The following is a 23,139-nucleotide window of genomic DNA, read 5'->3' as shown; positions in this document are numbered from 1 at the left end:
GAAAACTAAGCACACTTTAAGCCTTTTTATCACGGTTTCCTCCTTTTTCCAGTGAAGTGCAGTAAAGCTGACTCACACTTGTCTGATATGTGGTTCAATACGACAGTGTGACTGTTCATAATCATTGTGTTGTGTTTGGGGTGATAAAATGGTTTGAAATTGATTACATTTTTTTCCAAATCACGAAGGCCTGTCATTGATTTTCTGACTGATGAACGCCTTGTAGCCTGAGTGTTTTATTTATTCAGCCTTGTTCTGCAGACATTAATGTGGCTGTTTTGATTAATGGGCAGAAAGATTTGATTTGGCTTTTTCTTAGGTGAAAGATTCAAGCACTCTAATTTAAGAGAGCAGCTCAAGCAAAGACAGAATTCACACAACCCAGAAAGTATGTGGCACCCAACATGAGAGCACCCGAGTCAAGTCCCTAACCCAACTGAATACTTTAGATTAACATACTAAAGAAAGAAGTGGCTTCTTATGGATCAACAAAGATGTAAATCTATCTGCATGTTTAATATCCAACAGGTTTGAGTTAACTACGGAATAGTCTGACATTCCCTTTCTTTCTAGGAGTTAGATGAGAAGATAGAAACCACTCTCATATTGATATGATAACTATTAAGCTACAGCCAGCAGCGGGTTAGCTTAGCTTAGCACAAAGAGCTGAAACAGGGGAAAATAGCTAGCATAAAAAAACTCAAGGGCAAAAACTATGACTATTTATATATAACTGGAGTTTGTTACATTCAGATAGAACCAGGCTAGTTGTTTCCCCCTGTATCCAGTCTTTGTGCTAAGCTAAGCTAACCAGCTGCTGTGTGTAGCTTCACATTTATTGTACAAACGTGAGAGTGTTATCATTCCTACCTGACTAATCACAAAATGTCAAACTTTAAATAATGGGATTATGATTATTATTGTCAATTTTAGTGAAACAATGTTATATCTTTAAACTGTTTGTTATTCTGTGGGTAGAAATATGTTTTTCTTTCATAACTATTTTGGAATTAAGTGATTAATAAAGTTAGCCTGTCTGCCATAAACATATGAAGACAGGTTCAGCTGAAGTGTTATGTGTTACTATACATACCGAGGTGTCCAGGGAGGGGAAGGGGGGAGTGTGGGCGAGGCAGCGTGGGAGAGGTGGTGGTCAGGATCAGACTTTTCCTGTTGCTTGTACGACAGCTATAAGAAAAAACAGAGAGGTACATGTAAACATGAGAGAATATTACAATTACTGTGTCGAAGTGTCCATAGCAGAGTTGTGTCTCGCTGTGCATGAATACGTGCGCTCTGTGGCTGCATGTATAGGAGCAGAAGAAGTAGAAGCAGACATGTGCAAATGCATGGATCACTGCAGGAGCACAACAGCGATAAGAGAGAATTCAATTTCCTCAGTCATCTATCCCTGTCTGCCCCCTCTCAGCGGAGATAAGAAATGAGGGGAGAGAGTGTGGAACCGGATGAGAACGTGGCAAAGTTAGAAAGAATAGTGGCAACAAGAATGCGTGAAAAGAAAGGATGGAGACTTTTAAAAATGGAGAGCAGTCCCAGTTGAAATGTTGCAAAAATACCCACTTTTTTGACTTGTTGACTTGGTATGTTTTGGGTTCTTAATAGCAGTTATTACCACACTGAGTCACCTCAAATCTGCCTGTAGACGCCACACACATTATGTGCACATGATGTTATTGTACCTAACACATCACACTCCATTAGGTGGCAAACTGCGTAAGCCTTTTGTCTCAAAGCCCCTTCATTTTGTTAGAATACTCGGTGCTCGGTGAAACGGTGCAATTTAATTCAACGGCTTTTTAAAATGTGCGGCACAATGTACTTTGAGAGGCATAAATAAATGCAAACAAAAACAACTTGGAACAAAGAGGAGATAACAAACAAAATGCAAACAGCATCTCATCTTCACTGTCAGAAGAAGAGGATGGTTGGTTTCCCCTCTCTCCACTTTCAGCCCCTGTCACATGGGTTCACATGTGAGCAGCACCACCTCTATACACACACACACACACACACACACACACACACACACACACACACACACACACACACACTAACATTTTCATTAACACTTGCAGTGTAGAGACGTGAGCAGACTGAGATGGGATCAACACAGTGAGCTGAAGATGCAGACACACAGTGTTAGACGAGTGGAGAGGGAGACAGTGAAATACCTCTAACATTACAGTGTTTTCAACTCCATATATGGATGTGAATAATTTATCCACTGACTGAATTAATGACCGATCTCACAAGGAATAGTACAACACACAAAACTAACAAAATTACTCATATTACACATTAAACCTGATTAGAAACGCCAAGTTAAACAGAAGATATTATTCAATCCCACGCTGTTCCCATGGATGTAGATGGACTCACACCGCCTGCGACTATGTGTTAACACCTGCCATTGTTACTTGGACAGTACTGGGCCACCTTGACAAGCTGTCAACAAGGGGATCTAAGAAATCATACATTTTCATTCCTGCATTGCAGGGGTGTAACGCAAAGCTATAAACGGTGTGTTTATGTCACACAAATGTGACCTTCCAGTGACCTAACCTTATAACTTAATTTTCTGTGTGAAATCTTTCTAATGCCATTTATATTCCTGATTCATATAGAGTTATGTGACATAACTCCCAACAAAATTTACAAATAATTGATTTACCCATGTACCTAAATAAATAATTTAATAAAACATGATTATTACTTGAACCAAAATAAAAAATAAAATCTAAATAAAAAGCTGTGTAACTGGGTGACAATGAATTTGAATGAAAAGTTAAAAATACAACAGCTTGTGTATAAAATAGGTCTATATGAATGAAAAGTTGATCTAAATGGGCATAATAGTTCATTGGGTCATACTTCCCCATGCATGCAGTGGGAGGACCTTCACATGAAAATAAAGTCAGCCTTAAGTGTCTGTAAAAAAAAAAAACAATTAGAAAGCTACTGACCAAAATCTGAAAAGCTCTGTTGGCCCTTTTGCATTCACCTGTAAGACAGTCCCTAACCAGTTCCTTATGTGCTGCAAGATGCCAGATCATGAAGTAAAAATAACACCTGTGCAACATAAGTCAAGCTGGTAAACTGGTAAAAACTGAGGTTGACACCATCTGCAACACAATGGTGTCATGGATGATCACTAATGAGGAATTTTATTTCATACTGCCACCTAAAATATTGCAATAAGGCCACAAAAAGAACAGAGCCATCTCATCTAATCAGTTTTCATCATTTTAACGGCACACAGGATGTCCTGGTCGATCAGATCTATAAGTAGCCTTATGGATATTGATTACATATGCCAATAGGTTGGCTTTATCATGCAGGTCCAATAACTGCTATTGTGCCATTTCACACTTTCTCAACTGGATCAATTATATTCTGACATCTTTCTGTAACCTTAAACCTTTTTCTCTGAAGCTGCAATAATCTCACTCTAACACATACACACACACACACACACCCTGTCCTACAGCTGATCCCAGAGTTACCAATCATCTGAGTGCATGTGTGTATGTGTGTGTGTGTGTGTGTGTGTGTGTAAGGTTCAACATAACTTCACTGGCTTCCATTACTTCTGTAACTGCGTCTTCAGAGTAAAGAGAAAGACAGAGAGAGACTAAAACAAAGTCAAACCGAGCAGCAGGACTATTCTCAGTTAATGGATTCTCTGTGCTGCAGGAAATCAATGGAGGCTGGCTGTAAACACACCAAAACACACAGAGCTTGGCCTTGACTTTCCCCAGTATGGCTTGAGAATAAAACAGTAGTCAGTATTCGGTGCTATATGTAAAACGTGTAGCCGCTAACTGGCGTGTATTTGCTTTACACATCCAGCAAATATGCAGCTGCTGATGCAGAGTCCAAATCATTCAGAGTGATGCCAGGGGCCTGTTTCTTGCTCGATGGTCATTCAAGATCAAGAGAGGGGTGGTAGAGGAGGGAGGGGAGGGAGGGGAGGGAGAGATGCACTCCACTGCACTCAGTAAATCTGGATTCTACCGGCTGTAGCCGAGGGGCTGGAGAGAGGGATGGAGGTGTGGAGGATGAGGAGGGAGATGTGCAGAGAGATAGGGGTGTTAGCTGCTACAATCATGACATGAAAGCGAGATGAGGGAAAGTAAATGTTTAGGGAAAAGGGGTGACTGCAAATTCAGTAGAACGAAACTTGATACGAAGGGGAAAACATGAGAAAAACAAGAATTAGAGATGCAGGTTGAAAGTGCTCTCAGTGGTGCTGATCACCCACACAGGCGCAAGGTAAACATGACCCAGTTTTTTTCACCCTTAGACACACACATAAGTATATTCACACTGCACAAACATGACAGAATGCATAAACAGAGTACATGGGGGGAAATACTGTTCACTGTAAGCTTGAGCAGATGACACAGAGGGGGGAAAAGCTTGGCTCTAACAAAGCCAGACAAACAGGAGTCTTCATCCTCTGCATGCTCATACTCCTCCCTCTACTTAACAGCAGGAGGACTATTAATATTGATCAAATCAAACCGCCCATTCATTTGAAACCACACAAATGTATGTGATATACAAAGTCAAATAGAAAGCAGATCTGAGGCATGGAAGGAGTGGGGGATTGGAGCAAACACAGAGGCAGATAACAAAGAGAAAGTAAGACTAAAAGCAAGAGCACTTCAAAGAGAGGAAAGAGAGAGGCGGAGGCACAGAGGGAGAGAACTGCTGATGAGGGGTCGGGGAAGGCTGGTGTGTTTACCTCCACAACATGAGGAGAGCAGTGAATGAATGGCCGGAGACAGAAATTATAGCGGTGAATAAATCACTGGTGTGTTGGTGGAAAAGATGAAAGGGACGATTCAGGGAAGGGGTGAATGAGTAGAAAGGGAGGCAGAAACAAAAATATAAATTCTTGCTTCCGCCCCCTTTCTCTTTAATTGTATACATATCTGGTGTAAAGCATGTAAAGCACTTTATTCCAGGAACATAAACCACAGGAAATATAGTTGGTGTCTACAGCCCTGGAGGGAATGGGAGAGGAGGGAGTCATGGTCACATGACAGCTTGTTGCTATGCAGCGTGCAGCCAGGAGGCTTCTGATAATGCCGACCGGGGACCACAGCTAAGGAGAGGAGAAGGGGGAGACATACTGCTCCATATAGATGTCACTCAAGTTCATTGTTGGAAGGCGAGAGAGAGGGAGGAGAGAAACGATTTTGTGTTGGTGACATGACGTGAAATGTCAAACAAACCACCTGGTGTCAAGTGAAGGAAACTAGTGGTAGAGTAAAGTAACTCATTGGGCCACTGGCAGAGTGACATTCAATAACCAAAATGTCACACGTTTCATCCCTGAAACACCCCTGACTAAAATGAAAACTATTGAAAAAAAAACACATATGAGTCAGGACAAAAGATCAATAGGTTTTTTTTTAGAGTGTAAGCAGAAGCAGTAGAGGGGGAGAATCACTCACTGTGAAGTGGACCATGAACTCACCACAAAAACAATAAACGTCAAGTTAAAAAAAAATTGGAAAACCAAACAAACAACTGAACCAGAAAACAGGTTCTGACAAAAGAACATATGTACTGTATGTATAAGGGCACATATGTGCTTGCAGTTGTGCTGTAGGTAGCCTAGTATGCACAGAGCAAATGTCTGTGCAGATATTATACCATCTGGGAGGTGTTCTCATAATGAATAAAATAAAATTGAAAACGAAAAGATAACAGCAGCAACTATACCACCGTAGTTGATTAAGCTAATGTGAGCTCCATGAGCTAGACTTTAAGGGTTTAAAACATCCACTTTATGACTACCTACATGATATCAATGATATCACGCTGAAAGACTGAAGCTTATAACTACATGTCCCAGGAAAAGTCAGGCTCACCAGTAAGTGATCCATGTAGAAGACATGGAAAGTGTGTTGTTATTCCTAGTATTAGTATGATAAGGAACAATGTGAGTTTAACTTTTAATTTTGTTCTAACACAACCCCATTTGGCTGTTAAGCTGAACATTATTCATATTATTCATACAGTATCTTTTCACTTTTAAAATGACCGGAGGAGGGACAGGACTTCTAGGAAGAGGAATAACTGATGTGTTTGGCTAACATGATGCTATCTCAGTGACCTTGGCTGGGGTTAAGTAAACACAACATTTCGTACAGTTATATAAAACAGAGAAACTCCTCACCACCAGCGGGGAATGCTTATTATTATTATATATATTTGCTTAAAACATTAATTAAATAATTAATTGATTTTGAGTCAGTTGATTTCAAAATTAATCAAGTAAGTGTTCCAGCTCTAGCGCTAGGGCATGATATCAGGCGTACAGTAAATAAAGTGGTCTATCTACAGGATATAGACGGTATGTATTGATTCCTATTGGCCTGTAAACGTCTCTATAAGTAAGTAGATCTAACAGTATTGTCCAGCTGGTCACATGAGCAGCAGTAAAAGGCAAGGACAGAAACTAAAATGGTCATGGTGAAGGCCTGAGGCACATCACTGTCCTCACTCAGCTCCATCAGATCTGCACTCGACTGCACCGAGCATTGTGTTAAATGTCAAAATCATCGCTTGGCCTAAAACACAATGGCCAGAAAAAAAAATTACCCTTCTCTTGCACCTCTTTCCATCCCAGGTTCCCAAGCTCTTTTGGGTCCTAAATACCTCTGACAACACTTCAAAGTCACTCAGCCTGGATCAAACACACTATTTTATTGCTGTTGTTTTTCCTGTAATAGGCTCAAATTCTGTCTCCGTGTGTGGAACCACACAGCCGCTGACAGTTGCAATATCTATCAACCACGGGTAAATTTAGTGCCGCTGAGAAGCCTGCGTCCTCAAAAGTGTTTTCCTGTAAGAGAAGCCCTGAGAGGGAGACAGTGGAGGAGAAGGAGGATCAAAGACAATAAGAGTCCCATTACTCTAAGAGGAGCACAAAGTCAAGGCCCTTTACTGAAATCAGGAGCTAATGGGAGATGTAGCACCTACTTTATAAGGTCGTGTGTATTGAACACCGCGTTCCTCTTGGGGAAAGCTGCAGCACTTAGAAGGACTGACTCAGGTGTCTGGGCCTCCCACTGTCCTGCTTTGGTTTGTACGTAATTGGTTAAGTGAAGTGTAATGGCTTATTTAGTTACAGAGGAGGAGTGTTTATGAGCAGAGGATACGACTGTGTGAGTGTTGGTGTGTTGACAGGATGTAGCTACCGTATGTGTGTAAGAGTGGTGTTAATCTGTTTGTGCACGCAGGCAAAGACTGGGTTGTAATTATGTCTGTGTATGAGCTGTTTATCCCATAGCACAGTGCACCTGAGCCAAAGCACCTGAGGGAAACGCACACACACACAAAAAATAATTATCTCCAATTCAGATTCCCCCCCCATGTCAAAACGTTTGTCAGTGTTCAGAAACTTCAGAGGTAAACTTGTGTTCTCTCCTCTGAAAGTTTGATGTCAGCGAAAAACAGAGATATTAAGTTGATGTGCAGCTTTCAGCCCAGCTCCCTCTACGGTCTGTATTACTAACAGCTGTGCAGTGCAGAAAGAAAGAAAGAAAGAAAGAAAGAAAGAAAGAAAGAAAGAAAGAAAGAAAGAAAGAAAGAAAGAGTGAGAGCAAGCTAGTGTGCGTGTCTTGTATGCTCACGTAACCTTAGTGAGCTGGTCCCTAATGGAGGCGCAGACACAGATATTACCCCAGGGCCCCGCGCTCTATCTCACTCTCTCCTCCTTTCACCTCTTTCACAACCTTCCTTCTTTTCCTCCGCCTTCGCTTTCATTATCTTAATCACTCATTCCCTTGTTCTTCTCTTTTTCCTACATGTGACTTTGACTGTTAACTAGAGGAGCAACTAGAGGTAAATGTTTGAATGTTTGAATCTTAAACTTTACATATTACACAGCAGACACTTTAGCTCACTCTTCATACACTGAATCCACCCTGCATTTAATACATATCGCAGGATTTTCTTGGCTTTGTGCATCACTGTTGAAGTGTAGCAGAGACTTCTGCGTTATTTCCATCTGCCTGCCTGTGTGTCTGGGCTCAGGTGTGCCATAGTGAGAGTCTCTGCTGTAATAGAAGTCAGTTTAATCCCTGATCAGCAGGGGGAGAATGAAGTCACTCTGAGAGACTCAGCATGACATCCACTACTGCCGCTGCCGAAGAGGAAACCCCCGGTGCTTGAATGTCAGCTCAAATTTTCCGGCTGTTGTTGTATCAGAGTGATTAAAAGTATCAATTATAAGCAGTAGTGCTCATATTATCTATTTAAGAAATGTAATAATGTGATATTTTATTAAAAATGCTCATTTTACCTGCAGCGCTTCACAGTAAAATCACAATGCAGTTATAGTTGGGTAAAACAGTCCCACCCGATCATCCAACGTCAGGCAGACGTCTCTCAACATCCGTGATTCAGACTCCAGAAAAATCCATCTAAAACTTTGTTCTGTCTGACTCATCTTTGGCTCATCTAATCATCGATTGGACGCTTCAGACAGTGACTCAGTCTAACTGCAGGTCAGCTGGAAATGTCACTATGATGAGTCACTGATGCCCCTTTTCAATAACGTATTGCAATGTTTACTGTGGTCACTATGCTAGTTTAGTATGAATCCATGTAAACTGTTGTTAATTAGCATAAAACACAAAGTGTGTGACATGATGATAGTGAATCATTCATTTTATTACTGTTTACTATCTAGCCATCATATTTTAGCTCACAACTAATGATGGATGTCTTATAGTATTATGTATCAGTACATCAGTGGTACATGTACCATTTTATAAAAATAATTTTCTGTAATATTTGCTGGAACTTTCACTATCCTGACAATAGTACATGATACAGAAAGTCTGTGAAAAATCAGATATCTCTGGTTCGTTCTAAGGCTCCTAGTTTGAATTTGAAAGAATCCACTGGGCCTAGGAGCACTAGAATGAGCCAGAGGAACCTGATTTGTTCATACATTATTGGTCTCATGTACTACTGTCAGGATATAGTGAAAGTTTCAGCAAATATGACAAAACTATTATTTGCAGCTTCAAAACCACAAATGTCAACTTCATGTTGGCACTAGAGGTAAAGCCAGGGGTTCACCAAAGTTGGAAGGAATCATCCTCTGGGGATCATGAATGTCATAGAAATCCATCAAACAATTTGTGAGATATTGACCAAAATAATAGACCGATCAACTGACATTGTCATCCACATGCTGCTAGCATGGCCAAAGGACTGTCTTGAGACAGATATTGGTCAGTTTTATGACTGAATATCATACCATTTTAAAAAAGTGTACACGACACCACTTACTGAAACTTTTTAAACCTACAATCCAGCTGCCAGACCTTTAGTGGTGCAGTATTCTGTGCTAAAATCTCTCTTATCATGCACACTCAGCAGAACAGAGAGGACATCTAAAACCAAGTTAGACACACAGTCAAACACGCAAACAGTGACCTTACACACTAGTCACACTGTCAATACGAGCCTCTTTGTAATGTATACTGCAGACCTGTAGACGCACACACAGAAAGGACAGAGCATCAGAGAGACTAAACCAAGGGAAAGAATTAGCTGTAGAGAGAGAAGGGAGAGCCAGTGCTACCACACCTTGCATCAAATAAGCCAAATCATCACTGCCCCGTCTATTGCTGTACCTTTTAGTGCGTCGGAACATGTTGCTGGTTGGATGTCTAGGCGTAGCTCTAAGCAACAGGAGCAGTAGCAACAGCTGAGCGGTGAGGGAGAGCGGTCAGAAAGCAGCGGATCTCTGGGAAAAAGTCATCGCAATGCAACGCATACTGTTAGCTCCCACAACCTTTAGATCTGCGCTGGTGTCTGTGTGTCTGGGCAAGTGTGGCCAAGACCCAAAGGAGAGAGAGAGAGGGAGGGAGTGAGGGAGGGAGGGAGATGGGTGGGTCTGTCTTTTTAGAGAGGAACAACAAAAGGCAGCAGGGGATTGTGGGTCATTTTCTCAAGGCTAAGGTGCCGTGGTACAGAGTGTTATTTTGTGACTTATTTGTGGTTGTGTTTTCCATCTTTTCTTTCTGTGCTGGAAGAACCTGATGGGAAGTTAAAAGCTTTTACTGCAGGCTATGGATACCATGAATGAATGAATGAAGCAGAGAGTAAAGGGAGGTTAATTTACCTCAGCAGAGAGTGAAGAAATGACTAAGGGACAAGGTCATTTGGACTGTTACATAACTGAGAAACAGATGATGAATGGAATCAAATAGTTTTTTAAAAAAGCATAACAGATGACAATGTATGTCACACACACGCACACACACATACTGAAGGGCTGTGTTTACCCATGAATGGATGCAGCAGGCAGATTGAATGTGAAGCCAACTCCACCGAGCTCATCTATAATGGATGTTGGGGCTGATAGCGTCCTACAGAGGGAGACAGGATGTGATGTGAAGGAGACAGACTGAATCCAAATGGAAGCTGTCTCGGGAGAGAGAGGGTCATGATGGTAAAAATGGGAAGTATTGGAAGTGAAGGACAACAGTGAGATGGATAGGAGAACACGGCCCGTACACAAACAAGAGTTGGTCTGCGGCTTCATTTCATGTTTGATTACCCATGATGACTCGGGACAAGGGGGCAGCGTAGAAAAGATGGATAGGGCAGAGAAATGGGGACAAGAGGAGAGGCTGGGAGTGGGTAGCGGGCTGTGACCACACACACAATCATAAACCCAGACACTCTTACTCAGTGGAGCAAAGAGATTATAATGAAACACTTTAAGAGCCTAATTATAACGCTATTAGTGTTATTTAATACTCTCGTCATCATGCAGTGAAGGAGGACCTATTCAGGTGTTTGTATTAAAGTGCCCTCCACTACAGTTGGATGTTTGAGCTCTGACTTTGTCTCTCTGCAGTTTGGTGTTGAGCAGATAGAGTACAGTGGGTTTTTAGAACTTTTCCTCTAAAGGCAGCTGCCTGTGGCAACTAGAAACCACTGTGATGAGAGCTGTGAGAGTCAACCCAAAAACACTAACCTTGGTGCTGGAGAAGCAGAACAATGAAAAAGGCAAAAAAGCGCTGACGGGAACGGCAGAGTCAGGTGATAAGAGGGGTGATTTCACTACAAGCAAATCTTTTCATTGTCATTTCACCTACTGTTAAAGGACCAGTGTGAAGTTGCAGTTTACAACAATTTGAATACAGCTCAAAAAATGTGGAAGGCCCTATCTAGAGCCAGTGTTTGGTTTGTCCGTTCTGGGCTACTGTAGAAACATGGTGGTTCTACATGATGAACTCTGTAGATATAAAAGGCTCATTCTGAGGTAACGAAAACACAAATTCTATATTTAGGTGATTATACACTCACGAAAACATACCCCTTAAAATGTTACAGACTAGACCTTTGATATAAAATCCAAAGTATTCATTATACAGCAGAATGTGAGTGTTATATTATTATATATTAGATTATTATTACTAATAAATCACTGTGTTAGCAGCATGTTACAAAGTAGAGGATTGAGGTGAATCAAGTATTGACTACTATTTAAACTGCTTTCCAGTTAAATGTAAAATAAAATAAAAATGATCATATTCTATCAACTAATAATGTGTTTTTATTTAAAATAACTAAACTACAGCGTTAAAATAAATATAGTAGAGTAAAAAATAAATTATAAAATATCCCTGTATACACCTGTAAATGTATCAGGTGAAAATTCTTCAATGCTATTTCATTCATTGTTGTTTCATGTGATGGGTAAATTTAACTGTGCTGTTTTACGATGTTTTACTGAATGTGGGTGGGATTTACTGTTTTACTATACTGTGTGTGTGTGTGTGTGTGTGTGTGTGTGTGTGTGTGTGTGTGTGTGTGTGTGTGTCTGTGTGTTTGCTGTGTTTCACTACCTGTGTGTCTGGTTTTGTAGATTATTTTCCATTAGTCTGTAGCCCATGGGTTGAGCTGATTGCTAATATACTGATAAACTACCAGACAAACTCTAAGTGTGTAGAGGGAGATAGAAAGAAGAGAACAAGAAGGGATTTAGAAAAGAGGGATAGGTAGAGTGGAGCCAGAGAGCTGAGGGGTGGAAATGAGAGTGGAAAAGAAACAGATTAATAACCCAGCAATGGGAAGAGAAGAGGGGAGATAAAGAGCCAGTAACTGTGCGACTGCAAAAGGCAGAATGGCTTTCAGCACCATGGACAGCATCCAGAGCTCCCGGCTGGCCTTAATCAGACTCCGACAGACTCCCAGCATCCCTCCAGCCGACCTCCCCCTCATTCACTACACACTCCACACCACAAGCACCACTCAAGCATCCTCAGAGCTTTGAAAACACAACGTGCATATAATTCTCAGCAGCTTCTTTTGGTGTGATTGTCTTTTTCGAGAGACCCGGTCTCTCCCCCGAGAGGATCGATGAAGGGAAGGATGGATGGATGTACGAAAGTAACGCTCACCTGCTGTTCTTGCGAGGCAGTGGCAAATCCTTCTGGAAGAAAGACAAAGAAAAAGAAAAAAAAGAGAGATCAGGTACAAGAAAATGTTCACATGAGCAATAAAGAAAAATTATTTACAGAGTAGATGAAGCTCTTCTAGAGCAACAGGAGACACTGTTTTCACAGGATGGGTAGTACATCCTATAACTAGATAACTGGCATTTTTATGTAAAATGTATGGAGTTCCCCTTTAAAGTCACAGCAAGCATGTTGAGAGCATCTTCATCCTTAAAAGTTTCCTTGAATAGGGATGTTGGGATTGTTAGATCAGGTAGTGAGAAAAATTTAATGTTTCTGAGTAAAGAAGCAATATTGTTGAAAAATCTGTCTTTTAATGGTTGTAAGGTTTATTTAAATTACGTAACTGTTAGAAAGAAGAAGTACACATTTTGTAATTTTAATTTACATTTATTGTTAAATATGTGGAACATATGGCATGAAAGAGCCATGGGTGGATAATGCTGGTATGTACTCCTTTGCTAAACTATTACATGGCCCCAGGTTTGTGTCCTAATTTGATTAAACACAATTAATTTGAGAGACCCACCTTAAGGCCCTTATCATGTCCGTTGGGCTTTAGTAAAGCATATTTCCATATTCCCAAATTAAGTTATAATTAGCATACCACCAACCAATTGACTGTTTGCTTAACCCCCCCCTCAACAGGAGCTGTCCAAACAATAGCTAGCCGTAACAAGGCAAAACAGGCTCTGGATGCTATCAGTGTTTATGCTAACGTTAGCAGCTTTGTCCTGCTCTTTATTGGATTTCAGTATGTTTAACTCCAATGACCCCAACCGATGAACTTGTTATTTGATATATATATATATATATATATATAATATTACAATGCAACACAAGACTAATTTTGTGTCTTTATTTGTATGTCTTTTTGCATAGATCATTAGTTGATGAGTCAGATGGAAATATTAAAATGTTAGCCTGGGATAATGATTTCAACCAACTCATCAGCTGAACCGGCAAAATTTTCCATCTCTACCCCCGTCTGAAATCAAGGACCCACTGTTTTTGAAATTTTGCAATAATTTTGTGTGGTAAATCTCCCTCCATTATCATTGTGAACTGCTTGACAGCAATAGGAACTAAGCGGGTGGAGCTAAGTTAACAGGTCATTTCTATGCAGGCTTTTGGAGGCCTCTGGGAATCTGGTAATCCACACTAACATGGTAATAGTAATAAATGCAACTTGATGTTATTCTGTTTAATTATGCATGTACTGTAAAACTTCAATTAAAAGCAGAGTCCAAATTAGACACATGTCCGCTTTACTAGCCTGGTGTGGATACACGTTTTGACAAATAAACGCAGGTCTCAAATAGATGCTTAGTCCGGATTTAATAGAAAAAATTGTTGTATGTACAAGGCTACAAGGCGTGTCAATAGCTCCCCGTCTGAAAAGACCTTAAAATCTTCCAGCAGGTCGCCCACCTATACAAATATAAATGTTTAAACTTTTGACAATACGGACATGCTACACATCATTAGGTCAATTAGATTCTCCACAATTCAATCCTTCAGTTCATTTTACAGAAACCATGAGCACCAAAGTATCAAATGATCAAATTAATGATCTGTAACAGATAAACCATTAAACCAGCCCATAATAATAAGTCATACTGGTTTAAATAATCAATTTTATAGTATCTCTCATCATGTTGAATTAAAGGCCTGTCCCATATAGAGGCTGAGTTCAGTGACTGAAGCAAATAAAAGCGTGGGCTATTACAGTATGTACATTATGTTTTTGCATGTATGTTTGTTTTCAAACCAGTCAGTCTGTTAATTTCTGCTACCGCTCTGAGCCAAGCCCCCCCCCTCCGACTCTCTCTCCCTCCTTCTCTCCTCCCATCTCCTGAGTCCAGATGGACAGAGTACATTGGGCTGAAGCAGCCGCAGACACTCGCTGCATCGAATGAAAACAGTGTGAGCAGAGCCAGATCTCATGCCAGCACAGCCTGGCTCTTTACAAAACCCTGCACACTGAGATAGAGAGATAGGGAGGGGACAGAGGGTGTAAACAAGGTGTGAGCAGAGGGGCAGAGAGAGATCATGCTTTCATGCCCCCACGGCCTTACTCTTGAGCCTGAAGTATTCTGGCCTTCAGCTCCACGGGTGCCTGCGTGTAAATTAGTGTCTCAGATGTGAGCCCTCACAGTGTATAGAAGCAGATGCAATTAATGCATTAGTCGCTTCACACCCTCTCCTGTCACATGCAGGGTAATGTTGTTAAGGTGGTGTTAGCATTGCATTGACCGCCTCCTAACCACAGTCAATGCAATTATTGGGTTAACCTTAAGATAAAGATTGCCTGTGTGTGAGTGAACATGCGTGTGTGTGGACCTGCTACTGGTCTCCTGTGAAACACAAAACATGTTATTATACTGTGGCTGCCTGAAAGCTCTGAATTACAAGGACAAACCTCCAACAAAGCAGAGTGTTTTTATGTTGTCAGTCAGTAAGAGTAAGTCTATGTCATTATTACCTCCTGGGGAGAAAGCGAAGTAGTGAGGCAACATAATATACCTGAGTGGAAAACACTAACCAGATAAGAAAAGAGTAGAAAATAATAATCTCGCACTCTCTTCATCTCAGCATCATAAGCCAATCAGAGGTTACACAGCCATTCAACTGCGTGTCCCGAGTGTTTACGTGTTAACAGAGACAAATCCCTCTTTACAAGGACAACTGAATATTCAACCTATTGATCCCTCTTCACTTTGTCCTTCATTGATCAGGCTAATTGACCCTGAGCCGTCAGAGCTGAAGAGACAACGGCTTACAAGAGCAAGACGCATCAAGAAAGGCTTCTCAATGACGAGGAGCGTTAACTATACAAACGAGCCCAGACAGTCGGTGCTATTAAAGAACAGCATGAAAGTGCTTTTTTTTTTATGTGTACGTCTCATATTAAACTGCTCCTGGGGGCAGGATTAATTGTTATTATTTAGACTGTTTATATTTTTTGTACTAAACTCAATTGTATTTTCTGAAATAAAATTTACTATGTGATGGTGGTCTAAATACTATATCAATTCTGTAAATAAATGAATCCTTGACTTTAAAAATCTAATTTAAATATACTGAATCTAAAAATATTGCAGCGACTCAATTAAAGGTCCAGTATGCAACATTTAGGAGGATTTATTGGCAGAAATTGAATATAATAATCACCACTAACACAGCGGTTTTTATCTAAAAAGGGAGCAGATTTTGGGCCCGTTTGCATTTTCTGCAGCTACCCTTCTGACATGCTTGGTTGAGTTGGTGGGTTTCAGTTTGTTACAATCTCACCGCAAGATACCACTGAATCCTACACACTGATCCCTTAAATTCACACCATGTGTAGTATAGCTATCATGAAGATAAGGGAGACCCTGTATAACACTCCCATGTTGCCTCAACAATAATGATAATATAATAAATACAAAGGCTTCAGTGGCAGCTATAGCCCTGGACATCAGCATAACACCATGTATAATTTAGGCATGCATTTTATATGTCCTCAGGAAGTAGCAGGCGGTTTGCTAACTGCTTCAGGTGTTGCATTCATATAAAAATCTGTAAATAAATAAACATTAAGAAAACCCCAAAAAGAAAACCCAAACCTATTAGTGTAACAGAGCAGACTGCCATACCTCTTTTGTATCTGAATCCAGACCTGTGAACATCTGCTCACTGTCTGTCTGGTGTCCCTCTGAGGGGCTCTTTAATGTTCAGGCATGTCTAGACAATAAAAAGAACCAGTTGGCACATTAAACAAAGTACAGCCGTCTACTGGTGCCTGAAATAATAAATAGGCAGGCAATCTCCCCTCCCTTCCTCACGTGACTCTCTGGTTCAAGGTTGCACACAGTAATCTAGAAACGTAGCTGCAAATGCAGAATTATAACTGCGAGTATAAAGAGTGAATCCACAGGACTGTAGATTATGTCCCTGTGCTGTGGTAGCTCAATTATTAAATCCTCAAGTGACATGGCCTTTATTAACACAGAATAAATTCCATTAAAACAGTCCTCTGTCACCTCGCTTACATATTATAATTCTTAGGAATCAATGTCATATAGTATCTGCCTGAATTTCCCCTCATAATCCTCAATTCCACTTTAATTTGTAAAAAGGTCAGTACGAGACAACTCATTTCCCACTTCCAATCTAGACAGTTGTCATTGTGCCAGGAGACTGGCTCACCAGTCCACTTCTAAATCTGCCTTCGTGACTCACAGTCTCAGCATTTCCACGAAGCAAAGAATAAGCAGACAATATATCATTAAGGAAATCTTATCGAGGACATATTCTGAAGCCTGAATTCTCCGTGACTTAATTCTCCTGTGGTATAATTAGTGTGTCAGAATGCCACGCTTATTGCTTGTTGCATGGCTGCATTTGCCACGTCACAGCATGTAAAAATTGTTTGAAAAAACATCATCCGAGGCCAATGTGCAACCGGGTTTAGGAGCTAAACGCGCTCTGAGTCCCGCTAATGAAGTCTGGCGGTGGTGAAGGGTGACTGACAACAGATGGGAGGCTCTGTCACAAACATGACATGCCCACTGATCACAGATTAGAAAGCAACACAATTCCACACTATATTAGCTCCCTTCTCTGACAGGAAACGGCTGCTCTTTTTTATCCAGGTTTAGCTTCGTCCTCTGGGGGAGTGAGCTGAGGTTTGAGCTTATAAACGATTGTCTGATCCCCTTTAGTCCCAGGCTATCACACTGACAGGCATGCACAGGAGTGTGTGTTTATGTGTTTGTGTAAAACAAATGTTCAAATGCTCTCACTGGAGGGTGATTGTCTTATAATGTTGATGGTTTATGTATGAGCATTTTGCCTTAAGACTACTTCAGGCTTCAGATACAGATTATTGTTGGGCTCTTTAATACCTAACCTGCAGATGTCCTATTTCTGTCAAAGCATGTTCACTTTGACAACAAATAACCTTGTTAATGGTTCAACTCATGCAGTTGTGTGCATGTACTCTATATGTGTCTTTGTATATGTCTTCACTTCAGGGGCTTGTTTTAATGGTCGCCTCGTGTTTGGATTCACTGTCATTCTTGTTGCATCATTTGTGAATCCACTCAGCCTTAGGCATGAATGTACACACATAAAAAGAATGTTTATGAAATTGAAGTTATTTCCATTATACATATGCATCATCCCAAATGTTTAAAGGTTCAATGTTCAAGAAGTCTGTAATGTTATTCAGGTAACGGTGGTTTTACCAGTCGCCCCATCAATGGTGTCATATTAAGTTATCAGAGAAACAAGCTGAGCTAATGTGAGCAGCAGCCTGGCTCTTACAGCTTTGGAGAAACACAGATTTTTAAGGTAAAACTGCTTAAATGTGTTTTTTTTACTCGTCTTAAGGTAGAAGAAGAGACCTCTGTGGATAATTTCTCTCACGGTAAAAAAATATGGATCTTAAGTTATCAGAGAAACAAGCTGAGCTAACGTTAGCAGCAGCTCGGCTAGCAGGCTGTCCGGGACGTCCTTTGTCTGCTGAACTGCGTTGGAAAAACACTGATTTTTAAGGTGAAACTGCTTTATTCAGTGTTTTAACAGTTTTAATCACAGGGTCCATTTGTTTTGGGGAGGAGAAGACCTCTGTGGATAATTTGCCTGTCAATGGAAACCTCCTGAATGATCAAAACTAAAGGAATCCTAACTGGACTGTTATTGTTTTGATGAGAAAGACAAAAATAAGATATTGTACGATTAATGCAAAAAAAAAAAAGTGTTGTCTTGAACCAGCAATTGTTAGTTTAACCATTAAAAATGATGACAATAAGATTTGTCTGGGATCCCACATTTCAGCATTCGGCAAGGTTAGATCAGCTATTTTACTAACCGGTGAGTCAATCCACCCTCCCTCCATCTATTCAGTGAGCCATTTAAAAAGCCAGGGGGTAAACATTTTGATGCAGGCAGTAGACCATAACTGAGACTTCAGAGTCCGGTGAATTCTGTCTCCTGGTACACACAAACCTATTAAAGGTCCTTTGCCGTTCTGTCCTTCAAGTCATCTTGCCTGCACTACAGGAGTAAAAACAGCCCCTGTAATAATGAAATGGCAGAGCTGCATCCTATAAAGCACAGTGCTGCTCTGTCAGGACGAGCCGGCCTGTCCAATCATTTTGTGGACACGCTGCAAAAGAAAAATGGTGGGGAGTAGGCCGGGAGATGAACAACGGGGATCAATCAAGGAGTGTCCTGCTGCCAAGAGACAGTGACCTGCCCAGTCATTATCTACAGCAGTGACTGACTAACCGATCTGGGTTTGACAGATGGAGAAGGCTGAGGGGCAGGGTGGGGATGAGGCATGAGTGTCATGCATACTAGATGGCCTGGTGCCCTTTATTTTTATGTCTAATATGTGAATGTCATGCCTTCTATAACAGTGACCGGTGAAGAAAAGTTGTGAATGCCAAACCTGAAGTCAAATTCATTATTTTGTCAAAAATAAAAAAAGAAAGTGTAAACAAAATGTAAGTTTTATTTGTTTTATTTGGAACATGTCAGTACTGTCATTTGATTGGTCTATAATGTGTGTGAGCGGATACTTAAAATCAGAGGTGGGAAGCGACAAAAACAAATGAGCTGCAACATCTGTACTTTTCTACTCCTTACATTTTTAAAAGGCCTGTTATTTTACTTGAGCACAGACGTTGAATCAGTACTTCTACTTTACCAGAGTATTTTTTTACATTACATTTTTGTACTTGTTACAATAGTTACTAATATCGCTTCAGTTCCAACAGTCACACAGACAGTTAACCAGCTGAGGGCCAATGTTGTTAGCCTTTGATTAACCCCATCTGTGATTTTATCACTCTGCACTTTACGGCATACGTTATTATGTGGTTCGTTCAAAATTACGGGGGAACATGCGTAGTGTGGTGTAACCACAACTAGATCCATGAAAGAGACATAGCTAACGCTAGCTACACCTGCTCTTTAGCATAATGTGGATCGAACACAGTGTGCAGGGAGTTTCTGATGACTCAGCAGCTGTTCCAATAAAACAAACAAAAAGTCTTCTGAGAATCAGAGCAAATGCGAGCATGCTAGGCTACATTTTCCAAGGCAAAGCTAGTTAGCCTAGCTTGCAAGCCTCTACTTTACCAGTGGAATACAAACTCAGTAACACAGCTGCTCCTCCCAAACAGTGAGTGTTGTAAAGGGACATAGAGTTGATAGCAAACACTAGGTGGGCCTGTAACTTGTATCAACATCCGCAGGATATACAGGGCTGTACTGCAGTCAATAACCAACCCTATAAGCTGAGAGCAAGGGAAGCACCTCCAGAGACTTTAAGTTTAGACACTGTTTCCACAAATAGGTTATCTCTTTTACCCTCTTTTCAAAAAAGGAAACAGTTGCACCATAGCTGTATTATCATTATTGTTTATATTTCCTATGACATACGTATGTTTTAGCACATTTTATGCAAACCTAATGAAATTATTAATATTTCTAAATATCATGATAGTACATGTATGTGTGCCAGCAAGCCAAAGAGCCACAAAGAAGTAAATTTCAGTCATGAAATCATTTAGTCATGTTGAAGCAATGCATCATGGGTGTGACCTCTGACCCCGACTGCAGGGGAGTGGGGTGTGTCACCATATGGTGCTGAGAGAATGATTGTGTGGGTGTGTGTCAGAGAGAGAGAGAGTGACGGTTGGGATGATGAGACCCAGGGGAGTGACAAGGCAGTTGAATAGGACACCTAGAGCCAATCACACATCAACACATAGTTTTATAGACACACACACACACACACACACACACACACACACACACATCCATGCAGATAAGTTAAATGCACACATCCCTTAAACTATAAGTCTGCGCACACACTCTCGCTCTCTCTCACACACACAGACAGACAGATACCAATCATTCAGCTGACCTGCCTATATCTATAAAATGCCAGAGACTTTGTGAGTCTGACTCTACGATGATTAATTCCCTCAAAGCTCCTGTCATACATCACAGCAGCAGAGCAGTGAGCTGAGCGGTGGAGATGATGAGACATGAAACCATCAGCACACCTCACTACTAATCCTCCCGTGATTCCTTTATACCCTCTCCCTCTCTTCGCAGTAATAGGGGTCAATTTGCACCTCAGAGGTGCTATTCAGAGCACTCGCTGACAATTCTTTATTTTTTTTTTGCTATATATCCACCATATCAAAGACAAACTGAGTGACTGAATAAAATAAATGCACACACACAATTGCATGCACACATGCCCACAGGAGGCTGCTCATCTATGCTCAGTTCACTTGACTGAATCACACAAAGATGGAGGGGGGGGTGTATGACCCGTGGTTAAGCAGGCTGCTCCATAATGGATGAACACAGTCATTTGCACACGTCATATCAGCGTGCATGAGTGACGATTCATTACCAACATTTTGTCAAACAGACTGTGTGGCCTGCGTAAGCTCACCTAAATGTGATAATAAATAAATGATCCTAAAATGAGCTTTATGGTGATGAGGGGAACATCACAGCAGAGCTAAAGGTCAATATGTGACCTGTTTTTTTGTAAATGATACGTTCGCTCACCACCTGAGACCTTAGGAAACATAAAGAATACTTTTTTGTTTTGGGGGCTTTGAGGATTAGACTACAGATTGTTGTAATCTCTTAATACTGCAATCAGAGCAGAAACAGCTGGCTCAATTCATCCATTAGTCAATCGACAGCAACGATTTCAATAATCGATTAATCATTAAGTCAATTTATAAGCAGAAATGCAAAACATTTGATGGTTCCAGCTTCTCCACTGTAAGGATTTGCCACTTTTTTCCAGTCTGACATTATAGTAAACTGAATATCTTTAGATTGGTCAAACAAAGAAAAGCTATTTGATGACTCAATATTTTCAGATGTTTTCCAAACCAAAGAACTGATCGAATATTAGAGAAAATAATCAGCAGATGAATTGATATGATAAAAATAATTATTAACAGTAACATATGGTTGAATAATGTGTACACTGTAACAGCAAAGAGTAATATTGCTGTAATCTTTATAGACAGCCAGCTCCATTCATTTTAAGTAAACAGTATAGGGGTAATAAATACCACGATGTAGGCCTTACTACAAGGTAAAATCTACTTAAGAGTCTCTCTGGTAACACTATTATGATGTATACTGATACGTTTTATTGATTGATACCATAAGGATTCATATTGTATTGTTTAAGCCATAACATTCAAACTGAAAACTTGTCATTAGGAATGCATAAATAAGCCTTTGTATAATGAGATGATGTCTGACTGTGTCTCCTAGAGCTGGAAACAATGGGGACGGATTTTTTTTTTTTTTTTTTTAGTAGAAGAGACACATCACAGGATGATGATGTCCAGTGTTCTAAACCAGCTCACCTGCAGCCTCCGGCGCCTTATTATCCCCGAGTCATCCATGGCGTAATGACGAGCAGCGGTGCCAGGGGCTCCTGGCGGGGATTTCCCCTCACTAAAACGATCTCTTGACCCTCCTCACTAATCTGTGTTCTGACCAAGTCGGGCTGCGGCATCCACCGGTGCTCCAGCTCACACCCGAACTGCACAGCAGCGTCCAGGCGCACTCGGAGCCAAAAGGCGCACACACACACACACACACACACACACAGAGAGAGAGAGAGAGAGAGACAGAGGGAGGTCCGGTGTCACGTCGAAGAAGCCCAAGAAAATACACTCATGTCAAGCAGTCCCATTCTGTCTGGTTAAAATGTCTCTTAAGAAAAAGCAGCACAAGGCTTCTCTCAGTCCCACTTGTGAGCTGCGTCCTGTGTCTCAGTGTTGCCAGTCATGCTGCGGTCTGCGCTCCTTCTCTCGGAGCATCCTTGACATTTTGCCAGAGGTCTGTGCGCTTCGATGCTGTCCAACCGAGCGACCGAAAGGCCCGAGCAATCACAATGTCCACGTAGGATCAGCCGAGCCGATACTGAACCCAAGTTCTCCTGTTGTTTTGCCCCCAACAATCTCCCGAAGAAAAACGCGAGCTCCTTCACACATTTGGTCACAAAAAGGGACAACGTGTTCAAAGCCCAGCGCAGGCGAAAAAAACAACCGGGCGATTATTTTACACACTACTGCACCGTGGTTGAGCAGCGCAGCTCCGAGACGCGCTTCATCCCTGAGCTCCTCGGTCGGGCTGACATTGCCGCTGATTCGGCGCTGAGGAGGCTGTCCGGTCCCGTCAACATCACCGTGAGTGAGGAGAGCGCGTCCCGCCCTCTCGTCTCCTCTTCAAAAAGCACATAAAGTTGAAACCCTGCTCCGTTTCATTCATCAATTCGCTGCTCCTCAACCTCCACTTCCTATGAAACTGGTGACTGGACGGGGCGACAGCAGCAACGCGATATTTGTAACCCCTTCCTGGGATTCCCTCTCGCCCCTCCTCCCACACACGCACCATTCCCCTTCAGATGAATGGAGGAACATCCAACCCGGGTCCGGGAGTCACAACATGGGCTCACTCGGTCTCTGTTCAGGACGGTATGTGAGGGCACATCAGGGCTGTCTTTAGAGATCTCTGCTGCTCTTATATCCCGAACATGGGCTGGATAGTTCAAACCCACATTTGGAGC

At 41.4% G+C, this 23,139-nt stretch overlaps 1 protein-coding gene across 1 annotated transcript in view; it reads right to left on the bottom strand.

The window, feature by feature from the left end:
* LOC127356443 (microtubule-associated serine/threonine-protein kinase 1-like) overlaps positions 1–22,912 on the bottom strand; it is a 44,538-nt gene extending 21,626 nt beyond the window's left edge. The window contains 3 exon segments of the mRNA XM_051388177.1: positions 1,094–1,188; positions 12,468–12,499; positions 21,932–22,912. Of these exon segments, the coding sequence (XP_051244137.1) occupies positions 1,094–1,188; positions 12,468–12,499; positions 21,932–21,970 (166 nt within the window). The 5' untranslated portion in view covers positions 21,971–22,912.
* Positions 22,913–23,139: the final 227 nt, after the last annotated feature.

This window comes from Dicentrarchus labrax, unplaced genomic scaffold (genome assembly GCF_905237075.1).
Source record: "Dicentrarchus labrax unplaced genomic scaffold, dlabrax2021, whole genome shotgun sequence".
NCBI lineage: Eukaryota > Metazoa > Chordata > Actinopteri > Moronidae > Dicentrarchus > Dicentrarchus labrax.
This window is presented reverse-complemented; position numbering and strand designations above follow the sequence as displayed.